Source organism: Sus scrofa, chromosome 6, assembly GCF_054392235.1.
Source record: "Sus scrofa isolate SSC_HxYL_T2T_F1_AM1 chromosome 6, Sscrofa_HxYL_maternal_Yorkshire_Landrace_v2.0, whole genome shotgun sequence".
Lineage (NCBI taxonomy): Eukaryota > Metazoa > Chordata > Mammalia > Artiodactyla > Suidae > Sus > Sus scrofa.
Window position 1 is genome coordinate 154,787,074 of NC_139388.1, and position 24,436 is coordinate 154,811,509.

The 24,436-nt window shown below is 38.3% G+C and overlaps 1 protein-coding gene across 5 annotated transcripts in view; it reads right to left on the reverse strand.

The window, feature by feature from the left end:
- PATJ (PATJ crumbs cell polarity complex component) overlaps positions 1–24,436 on the reverse strand; it is a 356,992-nt gene that overhangs the window by 127,788 nt on the left and 204,768 nt on the right. For all 5 annotated transcript variants that reach the window (XM_021096561.2, XM_021096558.2, XM_021096560.2 and 2 more), the window contains exon 29: positions 1,592–1,683. In XM_021096561.2, coding sequence (XP_020952220.2) covers positions 1,592–1,683 — 92 coding nt within the window. The remainder of the gene's footprint in view (positions 1–1,591; positions 1,684–24,436) is intronic.

Sequence of the window (24,436 nt, forward strand, 5' to 3'; positions counted from 1 at the left end):
TACAAAGTTCTCAAGCCTACATGGTTCAACTCTTTACTTGTGTGGGCTTCTATTGATGGACATCTTAAATTTTCGAGTGGCTGAACCTTCTTCAAGTCTGTTCATGCTTTTACATCTAACTCTAACTTTGTGACCTCTAGCTACACGAAGGATCAAGAATCTCCCCCCAAAAGAGACTGGTGCCAAACAGAGGACTTCAAGGTAAGTAAGCCAGAGGAGGTTTCTTAATACATGAAGACAGATGAGAAGGAAGGTTTCTTCCTCTAGGAAAAAAAAAAAAAAAAGTAAAAAAACCCAAAAAACCTGGAAATCTAGGAAGTGTTACTGAGCAGAAGAAAAGGGTATCAACATAGGCTTTCTCCAGGAGCAGAGGAGCAATGCCTGTGAGACTAAAGCGATGGCATGGGAAGGAATATTTCAATCACCTGCATTAGGGCCCATCTCTGGGAATAAAACTACTCCTTAGTCCCAGTCGTCTCCTGGGAATAATAAGCAGGTCTTACTGACAAGTAACTACTGAGAAGAGGAAGAATTACAATCACCACCATAAGGACCAGCTAACACTTTTTCAAGCCTTTACTCTATGCTCAACATTGTGGTAAGCATTTATTTTTTTTACGGCTGCACCAGCGGCATATGGAGGTTCAAAGGCTAGGCATGGATCTAGAAATGCAGGATCCAAGAGGCTTCGGAGGCAACCTACACTGCAGCTTGCGGCAATGCTGGATCCTTTAACCCAGTGAGTGAGGCCAGGGATTAAACCCACATCCTCATGGATATTAGTCAGATTCTTAACCTGTTGAGTCACAGTGGGAACTTCATGATAAGCATTTCTAATTTTTGAAATACCACAATGAATGAGGCAAGCACTTTATAACCCCCATTCTACAGATAATATCTGAAGCCCAGAAGGAAAAGACAGAGGGACAGTTAACATACAGGGTTAGTTGCATCCCGTAAAAATAATTCAGATTTATGTCACTTCGGTCCAACAACAGGGAATCCAACCTCATTCCACTGCTGATGAGGCAATGATGGCTACACAGAAGGAGAGTCCCAATCCTGACTCACTTATGCCAAAAGGATTCAGTCAGCAAGCAGACGAGGTATGGGCAAATGTGGAGCCTCACCAACCACACAATTCAGACAGCAGAGCTCATGTCCCCTCTGCTGTGTATTTCTTATCAGCACTCTTAACTGTGAAGTACCTAAAACTTTCCTGGGTTCTGCGTTCCTGCCCACTTTTCAACAAAGGCATTAATGAGCCAGCAAACGTACTGAGTGATGGTGACAGGAGGAGAAGCTAGAATGCTGTATTATATTTATAAAGAGGATAATCAGGAAGATCCAGGAAGGGAAGAATTTTTAAAAATGGAAAATATAAATACCAGCCCCGACTAACAGTTCTATCACAGGAAACAAATAACATCTCAAAATCAAAACAATCTAGAAAGTGTTGTTACAGAAGGAAAATGCATTTTTAGAATACAGTGATTTTGTTAAACGAACCAAAGATAAAACAGTCTCACACAAATAAGAACATCTCCAGAAGAGATGTGAAGCTTTAGAAAATCAGATTTCTCTCTCTTACCTGATGAAAACCAGCTTGACCTTTGAGGGGGCAGTCTTAATAATGGCAGATGCATTTTGGTGACTTCTTCCATACAGGATCTGATTGTTTATCTACATGGGCAAAACAAAATTTTTTTTTGTAAGATTGCAATGAGTATATTTTGTATGGAAATATATAGGAATATACTTATACATGTGTCCAAGTATATGTGTATATACTTGAAATTAAACAATGAGGTCCATTCTTTTTTAAGTAGGCAGATGAAGGACTCTTTAATGCTAAAAATCTTTCTCTACAATCTGGATTCAAACACGAATTCTAAGCAGCTACTAAGATCTTATAAATTTAGCTTTGAATGCATTTGATAAAGAACTTACAGTTTTTGACTCTTTACTAAACTGGAGAGCAGTAGTTGAGCTGGATGCAAAAACCTTATGATAAATATTTCATTTCCTATCGCTTTTCCAGGTTCCTAAAAAATGTGGAAAGCAGACCAAATTGTGGTACCCATCAGAGCTCTGAAGGGCCCATTAAACGTGATTCTGTAAACGTGTCAAGTTATTACACAGCATAAATTTTGTTACTCCAGGGGACATAAATACTATGTCTTCATTGTAAGTCAAATATTAGATCAGCTGCACAGAAACATTTTACATAACCAATCAATGAGGCATCTGCTCTTATGCAAGATGCGGTGGGATTTTTAACTTGATTGAATTCACCTAAGTATGATCTAAAAACATCTGTATTCTAAATTTTTTCACTCCAGATTTTCCCACTGCTAAACTATGATGATAGTCATAAGCAATCTTTTATTTTATTTCAGCCATCTGATAAAAGCTCATACAGTTTTGGTTTTTTCCCTCATCTCTTCAATAAGTAGTTAATGACCTATGTTATACTACCCTTATTTGAGGCCTTGATAATTTCTACTATTTAAAGGACAATAGAGTACACTATATAAACAATAGTAAAAAGGGATTTACACTTTTTGTAATTAGCATCTAATTTGTCTGTCCTTGATGTCTCTGAACATTTGCATTTGAAGACACGTCTGAAAAAGGTATCATTTTTGTCATAATAGCTAAACTGAGAAAATATATGGAAATAAACCCTTCAAAGGATGGAATTCACCATTTCCAAGTGGTAAAGCTGGGATTCGTATCACAGGCTGTTACCAAGACTAAACCTGAACTACATTTCACTACGCCTCTCATTTTGTCGGCTTTTGTTCTTAAGATAATCAGTCTCCCAGAAATCCAGTGATCTCCATACTGTCAATTCTCTGTGCCTCAGTTTCTCCTTCTTTAAAAGGAATGTAGGCATCTATTTCATAGAACTGTTGTGAGAATTAAATAATGCCTCAAAATTTTATTTACAGTAATCTTGATGCTCAAAGGATTTTTATGTGTTAAAATTACTTGTCTTTTCTGTTAAGATTTCTCCCTTTTTCAATATCGTGGGTTATTTTTCCTTTTTTGAACACACTCAGGGCATATTTGAAGTTCCCAGGCCAGAGGTCAAATCTGAGCCACAGCTGTGACCCATGGGCTGGAGCTACGGCAACGTCAGATCCTTAAACCACTGTGCCAGATAGGGGATCGATCCCACACCACCTCAGAGACAACGCTGGATGCTTAACCCGCTGCACCACTGTGGGAACTCCCCAGTGTCATGTGTTTTAAAATGCGTCCACCCTCTGTATGATACTATGATGATGGATACATGCCAACATCCATTTGTCCAAACCTATAAAATGTACAGCACCAAGACTGAGTGCTAATGTAAACTGTGGACTTTGGGTGACGGTGCTGGGTCACTTGTAACCAATGTACTGATCTGGAGAGGGAAGTTGGTAATGAGGGCAGCTGTGCCTGTGTGAGGATAGAAGGGATGTGGGAAGTCTCTTAGTTTTCTCTTAATTTTCCTGCTCCAAAAATATAAAAAACATTTTAACTGTCCACCCTCTAGATAATATATTTTCTCCTAATACTTCATGGCTTTATTTTTCTTATATACATACACACACACACACACACACACACACATACATATATATATAACCACGTAGTCATTGGGAGTAATGTGAAAAAACATACATTAATGACATACGAAATATCCAAAATGTATTAAATGACAAAGCCTGGCTACAGAATAGTATATCTAGCATGATCACTTTTTTTTTTGCTCATCAGTTTATTATAATGAACTGAATAAAGTAAGGAACTTTAAATCACAATTTGAAAATGAGCTGATGCATGAAATATGCTTGATTCAATGTCTAGGCACTCAGGTAATTATTTGTGAATATCTTCCCCACTGTGCCTGGCCTCTATTTTCAAAAAGTCTTTCCTAAACCATAACCTATCAAACCTTCCTGTCTTTGAACTCTATGGCACTAGGCTTAAAATTTTTTCTCTGATCGCACTTGCACTCCACCCACAAAGTCAAGTCCACCTGTCAGGTGGAAGCTTCAGTGCGGGCATGCAACAGTTACTGAACAGAGCTAAACCCTGTGAGGGCAAGAACTGGTATCCTTTTCTTGGAATCCTGATATCCCCCGGCTTGCACACAGAGCTTGCCACAGTGATGCTCCATGAGGATGCACTGAATCACAGAGCCCTGAATGGAAGTAGTCCTTCCATTAATTGACTGCTAGGACACTTTCTCTAAGGTGGGCTCCAGTCTTCAACGTGATTGAAGTTTTTTTGTTTTTTTTTTTAAGTTTTTTTGATTAGCAAAAGCTTGAGCATATAGAAAACTGAGCTGTTTCATGTTTATGAATATGCCTGCTTTTTAGCTGTGACCCTCCATTTTGATAGGATAGAATCCTTGGCACTACTATTCTAAGAGGGAAAAATCGCAGTCCAAATGAAAAAAGCAAGTCATTAATTTTAATTTACCTAAGAGTAAATCTCAAGTTATATCTTTCATGGTGCCACTTCTGAATATTCAGAGGCCCTGGCAGTAGAAAGGCGAGGCAGCTTGCTTGCTGTCGATGTTTTTTTCCATTGCCAACAACGGTAGCATTTACTGCTAAGGCATCAGCTCCCTGCCAATGTTCAGGGGCCTCTGGAGAGACTGTTACCCAGTGGAAAACTGGGAACAAAACAAGAAACCCAAGATAGAGTGAAACCTGATTTTACCGGATTAAATCTAAAAGAAAAGTGCATCTTTCCGGATTAAAAAAAAAAAAACAAAAAAAAAAACAAAGCCTCTTTTCGGCTGTAGAAATGATACATTAGCAGCCCTCTGAGTTTCAGGAGAGAATAATCTTTGCCTTTTCTCAGATCTTAACTGTGTATGAAACAATTTCACTATTTAAACAAAAGGTATATAGCTTCCAATGATATCAACAGTTTTTATATTTCCTCATCTCTAAGGAAACACATTCCAGAGAAAATTTGCCAAGTGATTAGAAAGACTACGCTGCACTTCAGGTGACTTATCCTATTTCTGAGAAACTGCTATTTTCTGAGGGCACTATTGTTTAAATAACAGATTTATGACATCTTCTAAGTACAGCGTTGACAAGAAAGAAAACATTTTACACCTCGTGGAAGTTTTTCGGGTTAATTCTAATTAATGATAGCCTCCAGTTACTGATTGCTTACTCTGTGCCAAACACTCTGCAAAGCTCTTTATGCACAGAATCTCAGTTAAATTTCAGAATAACTGGGTGTAATGTACTTTCACCAGATGATGAAACTGTCACTCAAGAGCTTGTTCAAGGTGATTTAGCTATTAGCTTAAAATCCTATAATCCTGAAGCACACCTAGAAGTTACATCATCTGTACAGTGTACATAAAAATCAGTTGATTTCTGAAGTCATCTTTGTAAAAATGTCTATAAAATAAACTCTGAACTGGACACTTACCATCTTGGGTCCTGGAGTTTTGAAACAAAAAGACAACTTACAAAATGGGAGAAAAATAGTTTCAAATGATGCAACTGACAAGGACTTCATCTCTAAAATATATAAACAACTTATGCAACTCAACAGCAAAAAAGCCAACCACCCAATGGAAAAACGGGCAAAAGACCTGAACAAACATTTATCCAAAGAAGATATACAGATGGCCAACAAGTACATGAAAAAATGCTCAACATCACTGATTATTAGAGAAATGCAAATCAAAAACTACTATGAGGAGTTCCCGTCATGGCGCAGTGGTTAACAGGTCCGGCTAGGAACCATGAGGTTGCGGGTTCGGTCCCTGCCCTTGCTCAGTGGGTTAAGGATCCGGCGTTGCCGTGAGCTGTGGTGTAGGTTGCAGACACGGCTCGGATCCCGCGTTGCTGTGGCTCTGGCGTAGGCCGGTGGCTACAGCTCCGATTCAACCCCTAGCCTGGGAACCTCCATATGCCGCGGGAGTGGCCCAAGAAACAGCAGCAACAACAACAACAACAACAACAAAAGACAGAAAAAAAAAAAAAAAACTACTATGAGGTACCACCTCACACCTGTCAGAATGTTTGTCGTTAATGACTGCACAAATAACAAATGCTGGAGGGGGTGTGGAGAAAAGGGAACCCTCCTGCACTGTTGGTGGGAATGTAATCTGGTACAACCACTATGGAGATCAGTACAGAGATACCTTAGAAATCTATACAAAGAACTACCGTATGACCCGGCAATCCCACTCTTGGGCACATATCTGGACAAAACTCTCCTGAAAAAGACATGTGCACCCACATGTTCATTGCAGCACTATTCACAATAGCCAAGACATGGAAACAACCGAACTGTCCATTCACAGACAATTGGATTAGGAAGATGTGGTATATATACACAATGGAATACTACTCAGCCATAAAAAAGAATGACATAATGCCATTTGCAGCAACATGGATGGAACTAGAGACTCTCATACTGAGTGAAATAAGTCAGAAAGAAAAAGACAAATACCATATGATATCATTTATATCTGGAATCTAATATACAGCACTAATGAACCTTTCCACAGAAAAGAAACTCATGGACTTAGAGAATAGATTTGTGGTTGCCAAGGGGGAGGAGGAGGGAGTGGGGTAGATTGGGAACTTGGGGTTAATAGATGCAAACTATTGCATATGGAATGGATAAGCAATGAGATCCTGCTGTATAGCACTGGGAACTATGTCTAGTCACTTATGATGGAGCATGATGGAGGATAATGTGAGAAAAAAGAATGTATACATGTATGTGTAACTGGGTCACTATGCTGTATAGCAGAAAATTGACAGAACACTGTAAACCAGCTATAATGGAAAAAAATAAAAATCATTATATATAAAAAATTTTAAAAAGTGTACAAATGCCTCTAAGCATTCCACCACAATGCACAGAGGCAAACAAAGCCTGACAGTTCTGTTAGGCTTTTGCAATCCCTAGCGCAGTATATAGTCCTGCATAAGACTGTACCTTTCTCTTTGTGCAAACAAATCATGCCCTGAACAATAATACACTTACTACATCTTTTTTCATTATACAAATAGACATATTGACCACGTTTTAAATTATTTTCTGACCCAAGCCAAAGGAAAAGTTAAAATATTTCATTCTTTTAGAATAAAAGTGATCAGATGATCTAGAAATTGGAAAAAACATTTTCCATTTACTTCCAATAAACTGAGAAGTAGAGAAACTAAGTGCTTTTCCCAAAGTTTCTCCTTTCAAAGGTGACTCAATATACGGAAAGAATAACAAATTTTTTAGATATATCCTTACCTTTGACACTATCTTATAAGGGTAGAAAGAACTATCCTTAGCCCTGACTTGGTATTCCAATTCCACCCAAATTATCTATCTATCTATCTGTCTGTCTGTCTATCGATCTATTTACCTTATTTTTTCTTTTTAGGGCGACACCCATGGCATATGGAGGTTCCCAGGATAGGGGTCCAATCGGAGCTGTAGCTGCCGGCCTACGTCAGAGGCACTGCAATGCGGGATCCGAGCTGCGTCTGCGACCTACATCAGAGCTTATGGCAACGCCGGATCCTTAACCCACTGAGTGAGGCCAGGGATCAAACCTGCAACTTCATGGTTCCTAGTTGGATTCCTTAACCACTGAGCCACTATAGGAACTCCCAAATAATCTATTACCTTAAAATCTGAGATGTACAACTCTTCCATTCAAGGGTAACCATATATTCTAAATCTGGGACATGTTGTCCCCCTTATTAATAGTGTTCCCTCTCAAAAGAAATCCAGTTTGGATGATAAATAGTATCTTTTTTCCCCACATCCACCTAGCCATGACTGTGGGAAGTACATTTTATACCTCTCCATCTCGAGTTCCGTATTACCGAATGAGAAAGCTGGATCAGGCTGGGAAGCAGTAGAGACTTTGGGGATCTTTGCCAGCACACAATCACTTCTCTCTGCAAACGACAGTCCTTGAAACCTTCCCATCACAAATGCCACCCGCGCTGGTCAATTGCCAGGTTAGAATTGCTTGTCATAGAACTCCAGGCTGAAGCTGGAGGACATATGACACAGGCTAGAACCATCAAGATTTCCTCTTTTGGGGGGTTTGAACTGTGCCCCAGCTGCAGGTGACAATCCTCTACATCTTTTCTGTGACATGGCCACAATCTGCCACATGGATAAAGAGACAGGATAAGTCACCACTCCTGAGCCCCACCCCCCAACATCCTGATTTTCGGTTCCAGAAGGATCACTCATGCCATTCCAAGAAATTCTCCTTCTTTTGGTTAAATTACCTTGAACTAATTTCTATTCTTTTCCATTGAAACGTCTCTGCTAATATCATATCAGGGAGTCCTAATTCTAAATATTAATTTATACACCCAAATTACTCTATCTTCTAGTCTTATGTTCTTTCAGACACTTGAAAAAAGAAAAAGACAAAGGAAAAGGACTTTGGTGTAAAGGGTGCTTTCTATGCTCTTGACTCACAATTCTGGTTTTCTTATCTGAGTTTGGCTTCTCTTTTGTTTACTGACAATAAAAGCCTTTCCTCAGGGTTAGCTCCGTGACCTAATATTTATCATAGGTAAGTAAGCTCATCTTTTTATAGTTCTGAATTTCCAGTTGAATGGAATGTCATTCAGGAGCACCTTAGAGCAGTTCTGGATACTGAAGGCAATAGCATCAAATAAGAAACATCTGTATTTGTAAAACATATAAGTCATATTATAATTGGTTTTCATTTTGATCCATATTTCCCTTCATGGGTTTGTTTCTGCTTACTGTAGTGGGGGAGGGGGCGGAAACAAACCAAAAAACATCACTGATTTGAGGTAAACCCTCTATATTTAGGTACCAGAGATGGGACACTTAATTGCAATCTTTTATAGAAGTAGAAGTAGAACTAGGGTTAAAGGGATATAAATTCTTTTATTATACTACATAAACTTTCACTTTAGAGGTCCTTAATTAGATTTGTTTCAATAAAATTAATTATTCAAAAATGTCCTGAAGAAATAGGCTTTCAACTACTCTTAATTTTCTATAGTTTAATTGAACATGAATATAAATTTATGCTGAAGAGTCGCTCAATTAAATCTACTCAAAATTTTATCAAATTGGTAGTAAAAGTTAATTAACTTATGCTTAGATTAAAAATATTAATTATACAAAAATTAAAATTTAGTTCAAGTAACAGATTTACCTGAGGTTTGAATACTGTGTTAAAACATACTCAACTCTCTGCCCACGTTCTTATTAAAGTAGGATGATTTATTATGAACAGTGTTAAATTATTATTAAAAAATTGAGTTGGAATTCAGGTAACTGGAATGCTGATAATGAAATCTGAAAGTCTTCCCTAATCCACCTTTAAATATGTTCTAAACTTTTCCTTCCAAAACATTACAGGCTATAGGTTAACTTTCGTCTTTAATCAATTCTCTTATTGACTATAACACACATAGGAAAAAACAAACTAGGATCCTCTTATAGGTTCCTTTTAAATCTAATAATTCCATTTCTAAGAATTCATCTTAAAAAGATTAAAAACCCAGGTTTCAAAATGTCTGTATGGCTATACCAACAACTTTAAAAAATTGGAAAAAATTATACATTCATTAACGAAAGATTTTATTATATTTGCTATCATACATCAACAAGTGGAAATCTATGCCATTAAAAGGAGGTGAAGGAGGATGACATAGATCTGTATCAACTGCCCTAAAAGATAACATTATTGAGTAAAAAAAGTAACAAAACATCATGTAATCTGTTTATCACATTATTTTCATTTATGTAAAAGTTCTGAGACTAAAGAAAGCTCTGTGAGTATCTCTACTAAATGTCAACAACAATGCGATCTCTGGTGGGAGGTGATTTCCAGTTTATTTTTCTATATTGATATCATAACCGTTTTGTAATAATATCATTGATAAATGCTTACAGCATACAAGGCATAATACGCTACACTTGTACATACACATGTGCCTTAAATACATTATTTCATACAAGTCAGTACAAGAATGCATTATTACCTCTTTACACAGATGGAAAAATTGAGGCATAATGAATTAGGAATTTGACCAACATATCTAGAGCCAATATTTATAGCCAAATCTGTTTGAATCCCAAAGCCTTTCCTATTAATAATTCAAAACTGCTTCTAAGAGTATTGGGATAGAGGGGGGAAAAGCCATAGAATAAGTAACTCCCTTTTAATCCCATGTAATTTTAAATCCAATTAACAGAGCCTCACAAAATAGAAACCCCAGATCAAGAAATATTCCAATAAAGATATAATAGACATGCGTTAATACCCATCAATTTATTCACTTATCCAATAGTCATGGGGCAAGTGATGAGGATACAGGAATTTCATTATCATCATTACCATAGCTACCATGTATTGAGCACCAAGCATGTTCCAGATATCTGTTCTCTGAAAGTCACTTTATAGTGACTTTTATTTCTTTTTATTTAGTCGGATATGGTCTTTGCACTCAAGAACCTGGTACTCTAATGAGCGGCACAGTCTTGGAAATAAATAATTGTGTTGCTGTTATGATGGATACAGGCACAAAGCAAAAGGTGATCATCTTGACTCAGATGGGTACAGGCCCAGGATGCGTTGCGGGCAGGAAGGGCACCAGGACTGGGGAAAAGCATATGAAAAGACATGTAGGTGGAAAACGGCAGGTCTCTCCCTAGGAACCACAGGTATAGCTTTAGAAGGTGAGGTATAGACTTAACGGAATAGAGGTAACCAGGTCCTGTACAAAGAGGACTTCGTAGAATATCGTCTACTTCCAAAGCTCTTGGCCACCCCCACCTCCATGAAGAATAATCCTCCCTTTCCAAACCACTGCCTTCAGTTTTGCAGATGGGAAAACTGAAGGGAAGAAAAGAGCACACACCGAGGCGGGGATAGATCTGGGAAGACAACATACTCACGTAAAAATGCAATTTCGGATAACAAAAGAAAATTTATGAATCAATTATCACATTAATTTCTTTCTCAAAAGACAAAATAGTACATGTCAAGCTCCAGTAACTTAATAGTTTGGGCAAGGAAGCAGGCTTTATGGACTAAGTTTAATGAATACAGTACTGAAATGAGGTCCTCTGCTACTTCAATTTAATCTCTTTCCTGTGAAGGACAATGTTCCCAAAGGAGCACATTCATTTACAAAGCCTAAGCCTGAGAGATTTATTTTCTCTCAGACAAAATGAATTAAATTGAAAAATCTTCTAAAGGCAGAGTAATAGTACGTCACTCACATCTCTCTGAAGATGATATATTAGGAAAACAGTAAGATGTTCCTTTGAATCCTAAACCCTGACAATACTGAAAAATACTGACTTCAAAGAAGCGAGAAGGGAAATGTTTTTATGTGTTGCTCTAATTTTTAGTGTTTCTGTGGAAGCTGCCCCAATTGCTGTAGGTTGGTTCATCTGACCAAACGAAGTAGGTGTCTGTAGATAATTTCCTATTACCTGCAGGGCCTAGGAAGGAATAAGGGAATAGAGGCAGAAGTACCAACTACTTCTCAGCAGCTCATTGATATTGCAGAGGAGTCATGCTCTCCTAGGAGGCTGAGGCATTACAGTCTATCTCTGTTAATGGTATTGTTAGTTTTGTAAGTAAATGGGACTCAGGAACAGTGACCTGGAATTCCTTCTTCCAAGTTCTTCCAAGAACATCAGTACATGCTACCAAGTCAAGACTTCTCCCAAACTAATAATATCCAACTTAAAAGTTGCATCATTCATACAAATAATCTGATTAGCCCTCTATTCCAAGTCCCTGTTACTAGAATCTTTTTTCTCTTGCCTTCAAAATATTTTCTTTGTTGCTTCTATAGACACAGCCATAAACCCAATCAACCATCAAAGTTTATCAAAACCTCCAACTCTCCTCCTTCCAACCCCAGTCTTGTCCCCCACTTCCCTCCCTCCCCCCTGCCACATCTCATCAGTGACTCAGTCCGTAAGGCAGGATTATATCACACGCATTTGATGTCTTTTAAAAGCATATTTCACAAGGAGTCCGGCCCTGCCACAGTGCTCAGTGTCACACACTGGAAGAGTAGGTGCTCCTGTACTTTTGTAAGTAGGACACTGAGACTCACAAGCTCGGCAACCAGCGCAAGGGTTCTAAGTGAGGTAGTGGCAGAGTCAGAATCCAAACTCAGGTCTCCCGATCCCAAAGCCTCTTTCCAGGTAGGTATGGGGCCTTTGGTATGGGTGACATGTATGTTCAACTGGAGGCTATGAGACTCTTGCTACGTTGCTTAATACTCATTCTATCACCCATATCTCATCCCCAACCACCTTGCTCCTTCTCCAAAATAATTCCCCAACACCGAATTCTCTCTGTACAGTGAGTGATGGCAGAGAAAAATCCAATTCAAATGTCAACTTTAAAAACTCTGCCTAATAAGAGTGTAGTACTATTTTCGTAGTTACTTCCTCTTGTGCATATGTGTGATATATGCATGAAATTTTTTTCAATGGAAAAAACTGCACCTGGCAGGCTGGTTAAGGTCTGATTATATCCAATGGTTGTAACATCTGGGTGGAGGGGGGGACAGCCCATACTTACATACTGTTAGTGGGGCAGAAAATGTGTATAATACTAAAGAAAGATGATTTATTTATGCCACAGGTTTATTCAAACAATTGCACAGAGACATACAGACCCGTATGTTACATTATTTGTAATGGTGTGGAAAATAATACATCATTCAGTAAAAAAAGTATGTACAATATGACTCTATTTGTGTATATTAACTATAAAATCTATATTTGCACAAACGTATATGACTATGCATGAGACCAACAGGAAGTCATGGTGAATTGATAGTGGTCACTTCCGAAGGAATATGATTATACAGGTAAAGTAGGGACAATTATTACTTTTACCTGTACAATTACAATTTTCTATGATTACATGTCACTTTAAAAACATGTAAAAAACCATAATCTACCAGTTAAAAAAGAGAAAAACAGCAGGAAGAAGCGATGCCTTTACGAAAACTTGGTATGTTAGGATATCAATTAGAATTAAAGCCAACTTGCTAACTTAATAGTTTTAAGCCAGAAACAGAAATAAGGATGGTCAGTAAACTTCAGCTAAAATCATTTAAAATTATAATATTTTAAAACTGTACAAAACTTGAAGCATTCAGCTGAGAAATTATTCTATTCTCCTGCTCTCGCTTTTCCAGCCACAGCTGCGGCGTCTAGGTCAACCCTACTTTCTTAGCATTTAGAAGAGATGGATTGAGACAGAGACGCAGAGGAAGGGCCGGCAGTACTATGGACCATGTAAGGATCTCTTCTCTGCCCGTTGTGGATTAAGGGACACATCCAATGTTACTTGAATCAGTTGTCAAAATTTGCTAGTTCCATTACTGGGTACACCATTTTATTTCATGCAGTTGCTGGGGAGTCTGTATGAACAGCAAATGGTTATATTTTCTGCTGTAAGAGGCTGCTATTATAAGAGCAAAATTTCCCATCTAGACTTCTGATTAGATTTATGTAATATTACAATTTTTTGCAACGTACAAGAAGCATACCAAGGCCTTCAAACTTCAGAGATTTTCATTTAGTAGGCTGGGGTGGAGGGTTGTTAGTGAGGCAAAACTGCCCACAATTCTGCTCTGCAACCTTGGTTAAGATCAACTTACATAGTTAAAGAGATTTATTTAGTAAAATTTTTGAGAAAGGATTTATAGCTTTTATGTTCCCCAGAATAAAGATCAGAAATACCTTAGGCTAAATTATATGCTGAAATTTGGGAAGCAAAGATTTAGGTCCCAGTATTATAAAACATTAAGTTTGAAAGGTTCTCAAAGATTTTATTGACTATTCTTCCAATTTATAGTTAAGTGATGACCAAAGAGATTAAGGGAGCTACATAAGAAAAATAATTACTTAAAAATACATGTAATATTAGAAGCTACCTCTCTTCTTAAAGAAATAGTACATTTTCAACATCTAATAGTATTTGTTTTTCCATCCTGTAATCTTTACCTCTGAATTTCAAGTCAATTACCTAAAGTTAACAAACATTAAAAAAAAAAACAAAAAACAAAAAACCAACAAGCCCTATACTAACAGATATCAAATTTAAATAAGAATTTTTATTTAGGATAATAACAAAAATAATCTCATGAATTTATGCCAAAATAGTTGAGCTAGGTCTTAAAAATGCGTTAGTATACCTAATAAAATACATGGGCAAAAGAAGAGAATAAGAAATGCACGTCTGTAATGAGAACTTATTTAAGTGGTTTGATATATATAGCTGGATTGTAGAATAGTGAAGTAGTGGCAAAAACTGAAAAAGGAAGAATTTTGAATATTATAATAAAGACTTCTGGAGTTCCTCTTGTGGCTCAGTGGTAACGAACCCTACTAGTAACCACGAGGATGCAGGTTTGATCCCTGGCCTCACTCAGTGGCTTAGAGATCCAGCATTGCTGTGAGCTGCTGTGGAGGTCGCAGAAGCGGCTCAGATCTGGCGTTGCTGTGGTTGTGGTGTATGTAGCCAGCAGCTGCAGCTCCGATTCCACCCCTATCTTGGGACCTTCCATATGCCTCAGGTGTGGCCCGAAAAAGAAAAAGAAAAAAAAAGAAGTTTTGACTAGCCCACAAATCAATATCCTTTTGTGTTATATTTAAATTTCATTTTAAAACATATACAGATATGCTAATTGGGTGCAGAAAAAGCATTTGACAAAATATCCAACTGTGATTTAAAAAGGAGGAGGAGGAAGAGGGGAAGAGGACAGAGAGGAAGAGGTAGAGGAGGAGGGAAAGAAATGAAGGCAGAAGGCAGGAAAGAAGGAAAAATAAAAGGTCATAAAAATTGAAAGGGAAGAAATAAAACTTCCTATAGTAGGTGAAATGACTATTTCCCTCTAGAAAATGCAAAGGAATCAAATTTTTTTTTTTTTTTTTTTTGCTTTTTAAGGGCCGCACCTGAAGCATATGGAGGTTCCCAGACTAGGGGTCGAATGGGAGTTACAGATGCTGGCCTACACCACAGCCACAGAAACACGGGGTCCGAGCTGCATCTGCGACCTACACCACAGCTCATGGCAATGCTGGATCCCCAACCCACTGAGTGAGGCCAGGGATCGAATTCACACCCTCGTGGATACTAGTCAGATTAGCTTCCACTGCAACACGAAGGGAACTCCCAATAAAAGCTCTTAAAACTAGTAAGTTAGCTTAGCATGACTATAGGATACAGGGTCAATACATAAATATATAAAAATCAATTATATTTCTACATATGTAATAGCAACAAACAAGAATGAAACTATAAAAATCCCACTTAGGAGAGCATTGAAAAATATAAAATACTCAGAATACACTTAACTGAAAATGGAAAAGCTCTACACTGAAACTTATGAAACATTGCAGATAAATAAATAAATGGAGAGCTATTCACATTCGTAATTTGGAAACTCAGAATTGCTAAGATGTCCAGCCCTCTTAACTTAAACTATGGATTTAATACATTCTCAATGGAAATCCCAGGAGGCTTTTTTTTCTTAATAGAAATTTGCAAGTTGGTTCTAAGATGCATATGGAAATTCAAAGGACAGAATAGCCAAAATCAATTTTGATAAATAAGAACAAAGTCATATGTGAAATCTAAAAAAACACAACAAACTAGTGAATATAACAAAAAAGAAGCAGACTTACAGATAGTTAAGAGATTCTAGTGGGAAAGGACATAAGAGTTTCTCGGGAGATGGAGAGGATAGGTTTTTAGATTACACAGGTGTACACAGTTGTTGAAAGCATACACAGATTTGAGCATTTTAATGCAAATTTTAACATACCCACATATACACAACTATAAAAATAATAATTGTTTAGAGCAGAGGTGGGTGTATGGAGATACAGATGATACATGAGTGGCATAGCATTGAACTATGTGACAACTATACAAAAGAATTATGTTATTCTTTTTACTTTGTAGATGTTAAAAAATCTCTATAATAAATATTTTTAAAAGACGAAAGACACATATGGATATGCCTCCCTGGTTAACATTTTCCTGATAGAATACCTTTTGATTTTCCATACTCAAACTTCATAGAACTACATCTCTCTCAATATAATATTTTCCAAATGTTTATAAAGAAAAAATTTGTATCTACATCACCCCATATAAAGTAAAAGACTTTATTTATTTATTATTTTTTTTGGGGGGGGAGGGCATGCCTGTGGTAATGCAGAGGTTCCTGGGCCCAGGATTAAACCTGTGATACAGCACTGACCTGAGCCACAGGTGACACCACCAGATCCTTAATCCACTGAGCCACCAGGGAACTCCCAAAGCAAAAGATTTTAAACAGACACTTGTGAGAGAAAAGGCTGGAGCTATATTTCAAATATAGAATCACAGGGAGACATTCAGAATCACAAATTCAGTATCAACAAAGAGAGTGGACAGCTTAGATGCTAGCAGAGTTAACAGAAGCCATGTTATTGCGTACACAGCAGTTATGTTAGCCATCACAGTACCTGGTGATTCAGAAGTAGTATCAGCTACTTTACATCCTAACATGATTATATGTTACCTCTATACAATATTGTTACCATATTTTAGTTATTTTTTAGAAAACTGAATGGGAGGTTTGGAGTTGACATGTTGTGCTTCGATTTTCCTGACCTAATGTGAAATTGGGACATGCTTATTACCATGTGGGGTGGAATATCTGATTTTTCAGGTTGGATTACTGATGTTAGGCCTACATCTTAAAAACTATAATTAAAACACACATACATGAGCCATGATTGTGATGAGCTCAAGCAGGTGTTTGCTATTGTTAGTAAGGCAAATTTGGAGTAAGAATTTCATGGGAGTTCCCATCGTGGCGCACGGGGAAACAAATCTGACAAGTATCCATGAGGATGCTGGTTCGATCCCTGGCCTCACTCCCTGGGTCGGGATCCAGTGTGGCCGTGAGCTGTGGTGTACATTGCAGACATGGCTCGGATCTGGTGTTGCTGTGGCTGTGATGTAGGCCAGCAGCTGTAGCTCCTATTCAACCCCTACTAGCCTGGGAACTTTCATATGCTGCAGGCGCAGCCCTTAAAAAAAAAAAAAAATCATCAACACTTCTCTTTCAGGTTTTGTATCTGAAAATTGCATGGAGTCTGTAAGAAATTTCTATTGTGCAACTAAAGCAAAATACAGAAATAAATTATATAATGGGGCTGATATAAGGAAACACTTCTCCATAGCCTAAGAACCTATCTTTCCAGACTGCACTGCAATGTGACAATGAGTAGGGCTGGAAGGGAGTGGGGAAGAAATTGGACAAAGGAGGGAACAGAGGCATGGACACTTATCCCAGTATGTCATGTAATGGTCTGAGAGTCTCAAGAGGCACAGCTGAAATCCAGTTACTCCTTCCAAACGGCACTTTCTTCCCCTGCATACATTCTTATGCCTTTTGTTTATATTCTTCTACAATAATTAACTTCCTTTGAATACCCTCATTTTTACCTTCTCTTGCAGGGCACTTTGTCTCCATGCTTTTAAGACAACATAGTTAATGGTAGAGAGCCCAAAAAAAGCTTTTGTGCAGCAATAATGAAGACTGCAATAATAAAAATGAAATGATTGTCATTCCTCCAAAAGATTAGTAAGAATATAGATCTTTAGCCAAACTATTTCAGCAGCATAGATAATGATGTGTGACCAAAAAATTCAAAACACTTCCCCCGAGAAGCCAGAGCCAAAAACAAAAATGGCAGCAGAGCTCAAAGACTTCACTCCAGGAAACACAGAAAAGAATGAGGCCACCCAATATGAGCAAGGTTTTTTACATAATATTTCCTGCAGCCTGAAAATAAAACCTTAACTCTATAGTGGCTCTGAGAGGAAAAGGTGTTAAATTATGAAACTCAGAGAAGCTCTCAAACTGGCCAAGAACAACATTTCAAAAAAAAAAAAAAGATTATTTTTCTTCTTTGGTTCTTGAGAGATGGGTATAATTTCGCTGACTGCATTCCTCTTTTAATGAATTCCAAGTGGCATTGAATTTTAAGAAGATAAAAAGAGGAACAGGGTATTGTGAGACACTATATCAGATAGTTTAAACTAGGACTGGATTAAGTTCATTAAATTAGACCTATCAAAACTAGAAAATGATGAGAAATTCACTTATTACCTTCTACGATCACCAATCCGGAACTAAATAACTTACGAACACACAATCTTTAGAGTCTAAAAAGTCAGTGTTGATTCTGCCCCTCATGTTTCAGTGTCCTTATCTGTAAAGTAGGGATTAAAACAACACTTACTTTTGCTAAAAAGAGAATGCACGTAAAGGATTTAACACTGGCTAGCAAATAGTAAGTGTTCGAGCTTAATTCCCAATACAGCTCCTCTACTCCCATTTCTTTTTTTTCTTCCTTTTTTTTTTTTTTTTTGGTATTATTCTGTTTGTTTTTTTTTTTCCCCCAGTTTTACTGCGATGTTATTGACATATAAGATTGTGTAATAAGGTGTCCAATTTGAAGATTTGATACTGCAATGGTTACCAAAATAATGTTCGTTTACCAACATATTCATCAACTCACATAGTTACCTTCTTTGTTGTTTTAATGGTGAGAAATTTTAAGATCTACTCTTAGCAATTTCAAGTATACAATGCTGTGTTGCAACTATGGTTACTGTGTTGTATGTTACATTCCCAGAACTTACTCATCTTATAACTGAAATTTGTACCCACTGACCTCATTGACTTATTCCCCACCCCTGCCAACCAGTGATCTACTGTTTCTATGAATTTATTTGTTTGTTTGTTTAAGGGTTTCGATTACACATATAAGTGGGATTATAGAGAGTCAGTCTTTCTCTGACTTATTTCACTTAGGATAATGTCCTCAAGATCCACCTCGGTTGTTGCAAATAGTAGAATTTCCTTCTTTTTATTTTTTATTTATCTGTCTCTTATCTTTCTAGGGCCGCACTTGAGGCACACGAGGTTCCCAGGCAAGGGCTCCAGTCAGAGCTGTAGCTGCTGGCCTTTGCCACAGCCACGCCAACCCGAGCCACCTCTGCAATCTACCCCACAGCTCATGGCAACACCAGATCCTTGGCCCACTGAGCCATGACAGGAACTCCAGAATTTCCTTCTTTAATAATACCCCTCAGTGTGTGTGTGTGCACGCGCGCGCACACGCACACACGTTGAGGGCGAGATATCCCAGATTTCTTTTAATAAGCACATCTTTTTGTAACCCAGATTGAATGTAATACAATGGATTACTTAGGGATGATTATTCAGCAAAAAACAGATACTACTGGTTACAATGCTGTAATGACCAAGGAGGCTGAACACCAAAGAAGGAAAAAACGTACACACATCAGAGGTCTCAGGACACACTTGTGTGTGAAGCCAACCATTCAGCCAGCACCACATTCTTCTGTTGACTTTGAGAGTTGTGAATTAGGCTGCAGACTATTTTAAGAGTCCAAAAATGGAGTGACTCTAGCTTTGCATAATGGAAGGTCATATTCAGGCCCTGCTAAGAATATCTATTTTTGTTAGGTTTGATCAACCCTTTTTTAAAAACAGGTTTATGGAGATACAGTAGACATACAGTAAATCACATTTTTTTTTCTTTTGTCTTTTTTAAGGCCGCACCCATGGCATATGGAGGTTCCCAAGATAGGGGCTGAATCAGGGCTGTAGCTGCTGGCCTACACCAGAGCCACAGCAACACTGGATCCAAGCCGCATCTGCGACCTACACCACAGCTCACGGCCAGGCCGGATCCTTAACCCACTGAGCGAGTCCAGGGATTGAACCTGCAACCTCCTGGTTCCTAGTCAGATTTGTTAACCACTGAGCCGCAACAGGCACTCTTAAGTCACGTATTTGAAATGTAAAATAAGGAGTTCCCGTCGTGGCTCAGTGGTTAAGGAATGCGACTAAGAACCATGAGGGTTGCGGGTTCGATCCCTGACCTTGATCAGTGTGTTAAGGATCCAGCGTTGCCGTGAGCTGTGGTGTAGGTCACAGACGCGGCTCTGATCTCGTGTTGCTGTTACTCTGGTGTAGGCTGGTGGCTACAGCTCCGATTAGACTCCTAGCCTGGGCACCTCCATATGCTGTGGGAGCAGCCCGAGAAACGGCAAAAAAGACCAAAAAAATAAAATAAAATGTAAAATAAATAAAATGTTAAAATGTGATATACGTTGTCACTCTTGACACCCTAAAAAAAAAAAAAAAAGATTTAATCAATTTATTCTTGTGCTTTTAGCTACTGTAAATCTATCTCGGTTAATAACACTGTAGGAAAATAATTTTCTTCCAATTTTGAAATCCTTTACTCTTCTTTCTCTGCTCCTCAAACTAGTGTTTTTACCACTAGGGATATTTACTCCATGAGGTCCCTTAGGGCATAATTATTGCACGTAAGAAGTATACTTTATAAAATCATATCTATCTATGGTAATAATGGTAATAATCTAAAAGAGCCAATCTAAGAAGATAGAGGCTTTTGACCGTAAATTAGAAAGAACTTATCTGTGGATGCCCAAAAGCTAGTGATTTACTAACATAATGTGCTTCTAAATCATATCTAAGTCTTCCAAGATATTATTTATCTATTTATTTATTGGTCTTTTTAGGGCTATACCCGCGTCATATGGAAGTTCCCAGGCTAGGGGTCAAATCAGAGCTCTAGCTGCTGGCCTACACCACAGCCACAGCAACACCAGATCCGAGCTGCATCTGCAACCTACACCACTGCTTGCAGCAATGCCGGATCCTCGACCCACTGAGCAAGGCCAAGGATCAAACCTGCGTCCTCATGGATACTAGTCAGAGTCATTTCTGGTGAGCTATGATGGGAACTCCAGTCTTCCAAGAAATTAAAAAAAAAAAAATTTCACTCATAACAAGCAGAGAGCAAAGGATCAGACTTTGCTAAGGACCATCAGACAGGAGTTCTGTCATAAATCAGCTGCACATACCCGGATTAGTCATTTAACTTTTTTCTCCCCAGTTTTTTCCTCTTATAAATACTACTAGACAAAAAGATCTGAGTTTACCTGTAGTTCTATACCTTTACCCCTGGCAAATATGGAAATTATTCATACTTTTATAATTATTTATTTATTTATTTATTTTTGGCAGCAGGCGGAAGTTCCCAGGCCAGGGATTGAACCCATGCCACAGCTGTGCCCTGACCCAAAGCAGTGACAACACCAGATCCTTAACACCAGGCCACCAGGAAGCTCCAGATACTTTTACTTTTAATGGTTCTTAAACTTATTATACACATGCAAAATAAGATTTAATTTAGATTATCCTGCAAGTAAATGCTACAAAGGGAATGGACTTCCTCTATCTTGAAGGGTGTGGGAGCCACATAATACACAGGTCTACCTGCTAGTCCCATCCACAGCACTCCTTACACCACCCACACTGTTCCCTCTGGCTGCCTCTGTCACCTGACAAATCACTTCAATTCCCCACACGGCACTCTCAGCTCTCTCCTCCCACCCTTGCACTGTAGGAAAAATTATAAATAAATCCTATATTCACATGACAGCCCATGCCCAGGCCTGTGTATTTTCTGGGACTAATTGCTTAGGGAAAGCCAATACTCTAGAGCAAATCTCATTCCAGTCTACATGGTAATTATATGCTAATGCCTTTTGAAATTAATTCAGAACCCCCACACCAGCACTGCAGTAAAGGAGAAAGACGCTGAGATTTAATCGCATTGTCTTCTGGGGGTTTAATGTAAGATTTCTTTTATACATGAACTGGGCCATCCATCGACAGAACCGACTGCTCTTGCACTGTAACAATGCGGTTCCACAGCCACAAAACTGCTGGAGGTGTTGTGGCAAAAATCAGTCATGGAGAGGGCGCTAGGAGAGATGCAAAATTCCGCACTTCAAAAAAGCCACTGCATATGTTTGACCGTTCTCTCTTCTACTTCCTATAAATTAGCCTCAGCTGAGGGCCTAAAAGAAGTCAGCTCAACTATAAATAAAAGGAAGCTGTGAGCAAAGTAATAATGTAATGACAACAACAAAGCAATTATGAGAATTAATAAGAGGCAATGGTGGAGGTATAAGAATAATCAAGACACAGATAACTTTACCTCAATTGAGGAGAGAAACCACAAAAATGAACGGAGTGTGAATGGATAAGTAAATACACAAGATTTGCCGTAGCCCAGAAATCTAGTAAGTATCATCTAAAAGCCTCCTTTGTGAGGCAGTGTCCTTCTGCAATCGAATATGCTGTTTATCCAAACAACAGCTACTATAACCCTGGCTTCTAGCTTTCCTGGTACTCATAATTAAATCAATGTCTTATTCTCAGTTCAAATGCGCACTGGATTTGATGTTAGTTTACGCTATGTACAAATTCTTCACATATCATAGAGAAATGACTGAAATTTTTCTCAGCTATAAAAAGAAACCAGGAGAATATTTCCCACATGAATATTTTTCCCCTGTCGACTCTGGCTTGTAACTGTGTAAGACTCCAGTATGTGCATTTTTCCACTCTCAGCTTTTTAAGATGCTACATGGAGCTACTGAACAACTGAAGACCGTCTCCCTCTGGGACATATTTTCAGAGACAAATGTATCACTGTAAGTAAGCTAAAAACTGAAATACACAAATCCACATGAAAATATTATAAACATATTAGTTGAAATGTACTGTGGTATTACCATGTGCCAGACAACAGAGAAAAACTTGCTACATATTCTCTCATTAATTCTCATAACAGGAGTTCCCATTTTGGCTCAGTGGTAACGAACCTGACTAGTATCCATAAAGATGTGGGTTCAATCTCCGGCCTCAATCAGCAGATTGAGGATCCAGCATTGCCATGAGCTGTGGTTTAGGTCCCAGATGCGGCTCGGATCCCACATTGCTGTGACTGTGGCGTAACCCAGCATGTACAACACTGATTTGACCCCTAGCCTTGGGAACTTCGATATGCCATGGTTGTGGCCATAAAAAGACACACACACACACAATTCTCATAACACCCTCTGAGGTTGATGCAGTCACTAGGCTGTAAGCTCTCTGAAAACAGGACCACAAATGTCAAAGCAAAATCAGCACCTTGTTCCTAGACTTCCTCCTATATGACAGATGCACAGTCAAGTACTTGCTGAATTAATGAAAACTTTCCACTTGATAGAACAATAAAGATTAATAATTAGCCAAAGATATGTGATGCTAGAATATGTTTTCATTTGTTTGTCTCAATATGTTTTCATTTGTTATTTTTAAAAAATAAGAGACTCTTGGAGAATGGAAGGGGGATTAATTTATTGCAATATCTAATCTTCTTGTTCTTTTCATCTCTAAATGAACATAAGATTGCTAAGCAGTAACAGAAGGACCAAATTCAGAATGTCAAAGGAAGGAATAGGAGGAGTCTGAAATGGCAAGATGATAATAACATTCTTTTTCATTCAGGAGGGCCTCTAGCCTAGAAAACAGTTACCTGAAGTTTCTGTCTTTAAGGGAAGAATCGTGTTCTAATTAACAACCATGTGCCATGCACTATGTTAAGTCCCTTATGAAATGCAACTAATAACTGAAAGAATTAGGATAAGTTAACATAGGTCTTCCAAGTCCAGTGTTCATGGCCCTGCACAGTGTTGACTATTCTGTAGGACCCGTAAAACACTCTCATTTCTCTGTAGCCACAGCTCATCTGCTACCTCTATCTAATAAAATGTCAGACAGAGAAATAAAATACCAGTTCCCCAGATGGCCATGATCCCATAGGCTATTCCATCTTGGGTATTACTAAGGTAGAGGGAATAGAATAAGAATCTTCATGTTCCGAATTATAGCTTTTGGAACATTTCCACGTACCACGCAAGACAGGAAATCTCTGTCTAGGTTCGTATAATACAACAGAATGATTTAAAATACATGATTCCCTAGAGCCGAGGGCATCATAAATCAGGACTCCCATGGATCTAAACAGATGGGGTTCAGCTGATGTACCATGGGGAACACAGTAGACCTCAGTGGCCAGAGCATGGATATTGGAGCCTGGTATGCCTAGGTTCTTAATAAAACATAGTAACTTGGTTCTATAAGTTATCTATGCACTTTTTAAAATACATAAAGTGGGGATAACAGCAGTTATTACCATATAGGGCTCTTAAGAATACTGAATACAAATGTTGGAGCACATAGACACAATGCTAGGAATTACTCAGCAAATTAGTTTTTACTTTCTTTTTTTTTTTTTTTTTTTTTTTTGGCTTTTCTAGGGCTGCACCTACAGCATATGGAAGTTCCCAGGCTAAAGGTCCAATTGGAGCTGTAGCTGCCGGCCTACACCACAGCCACAGCACCTCAGGAATCCAAGCCGCGTCTGCAACCTACACCATAGCCCATGGCAA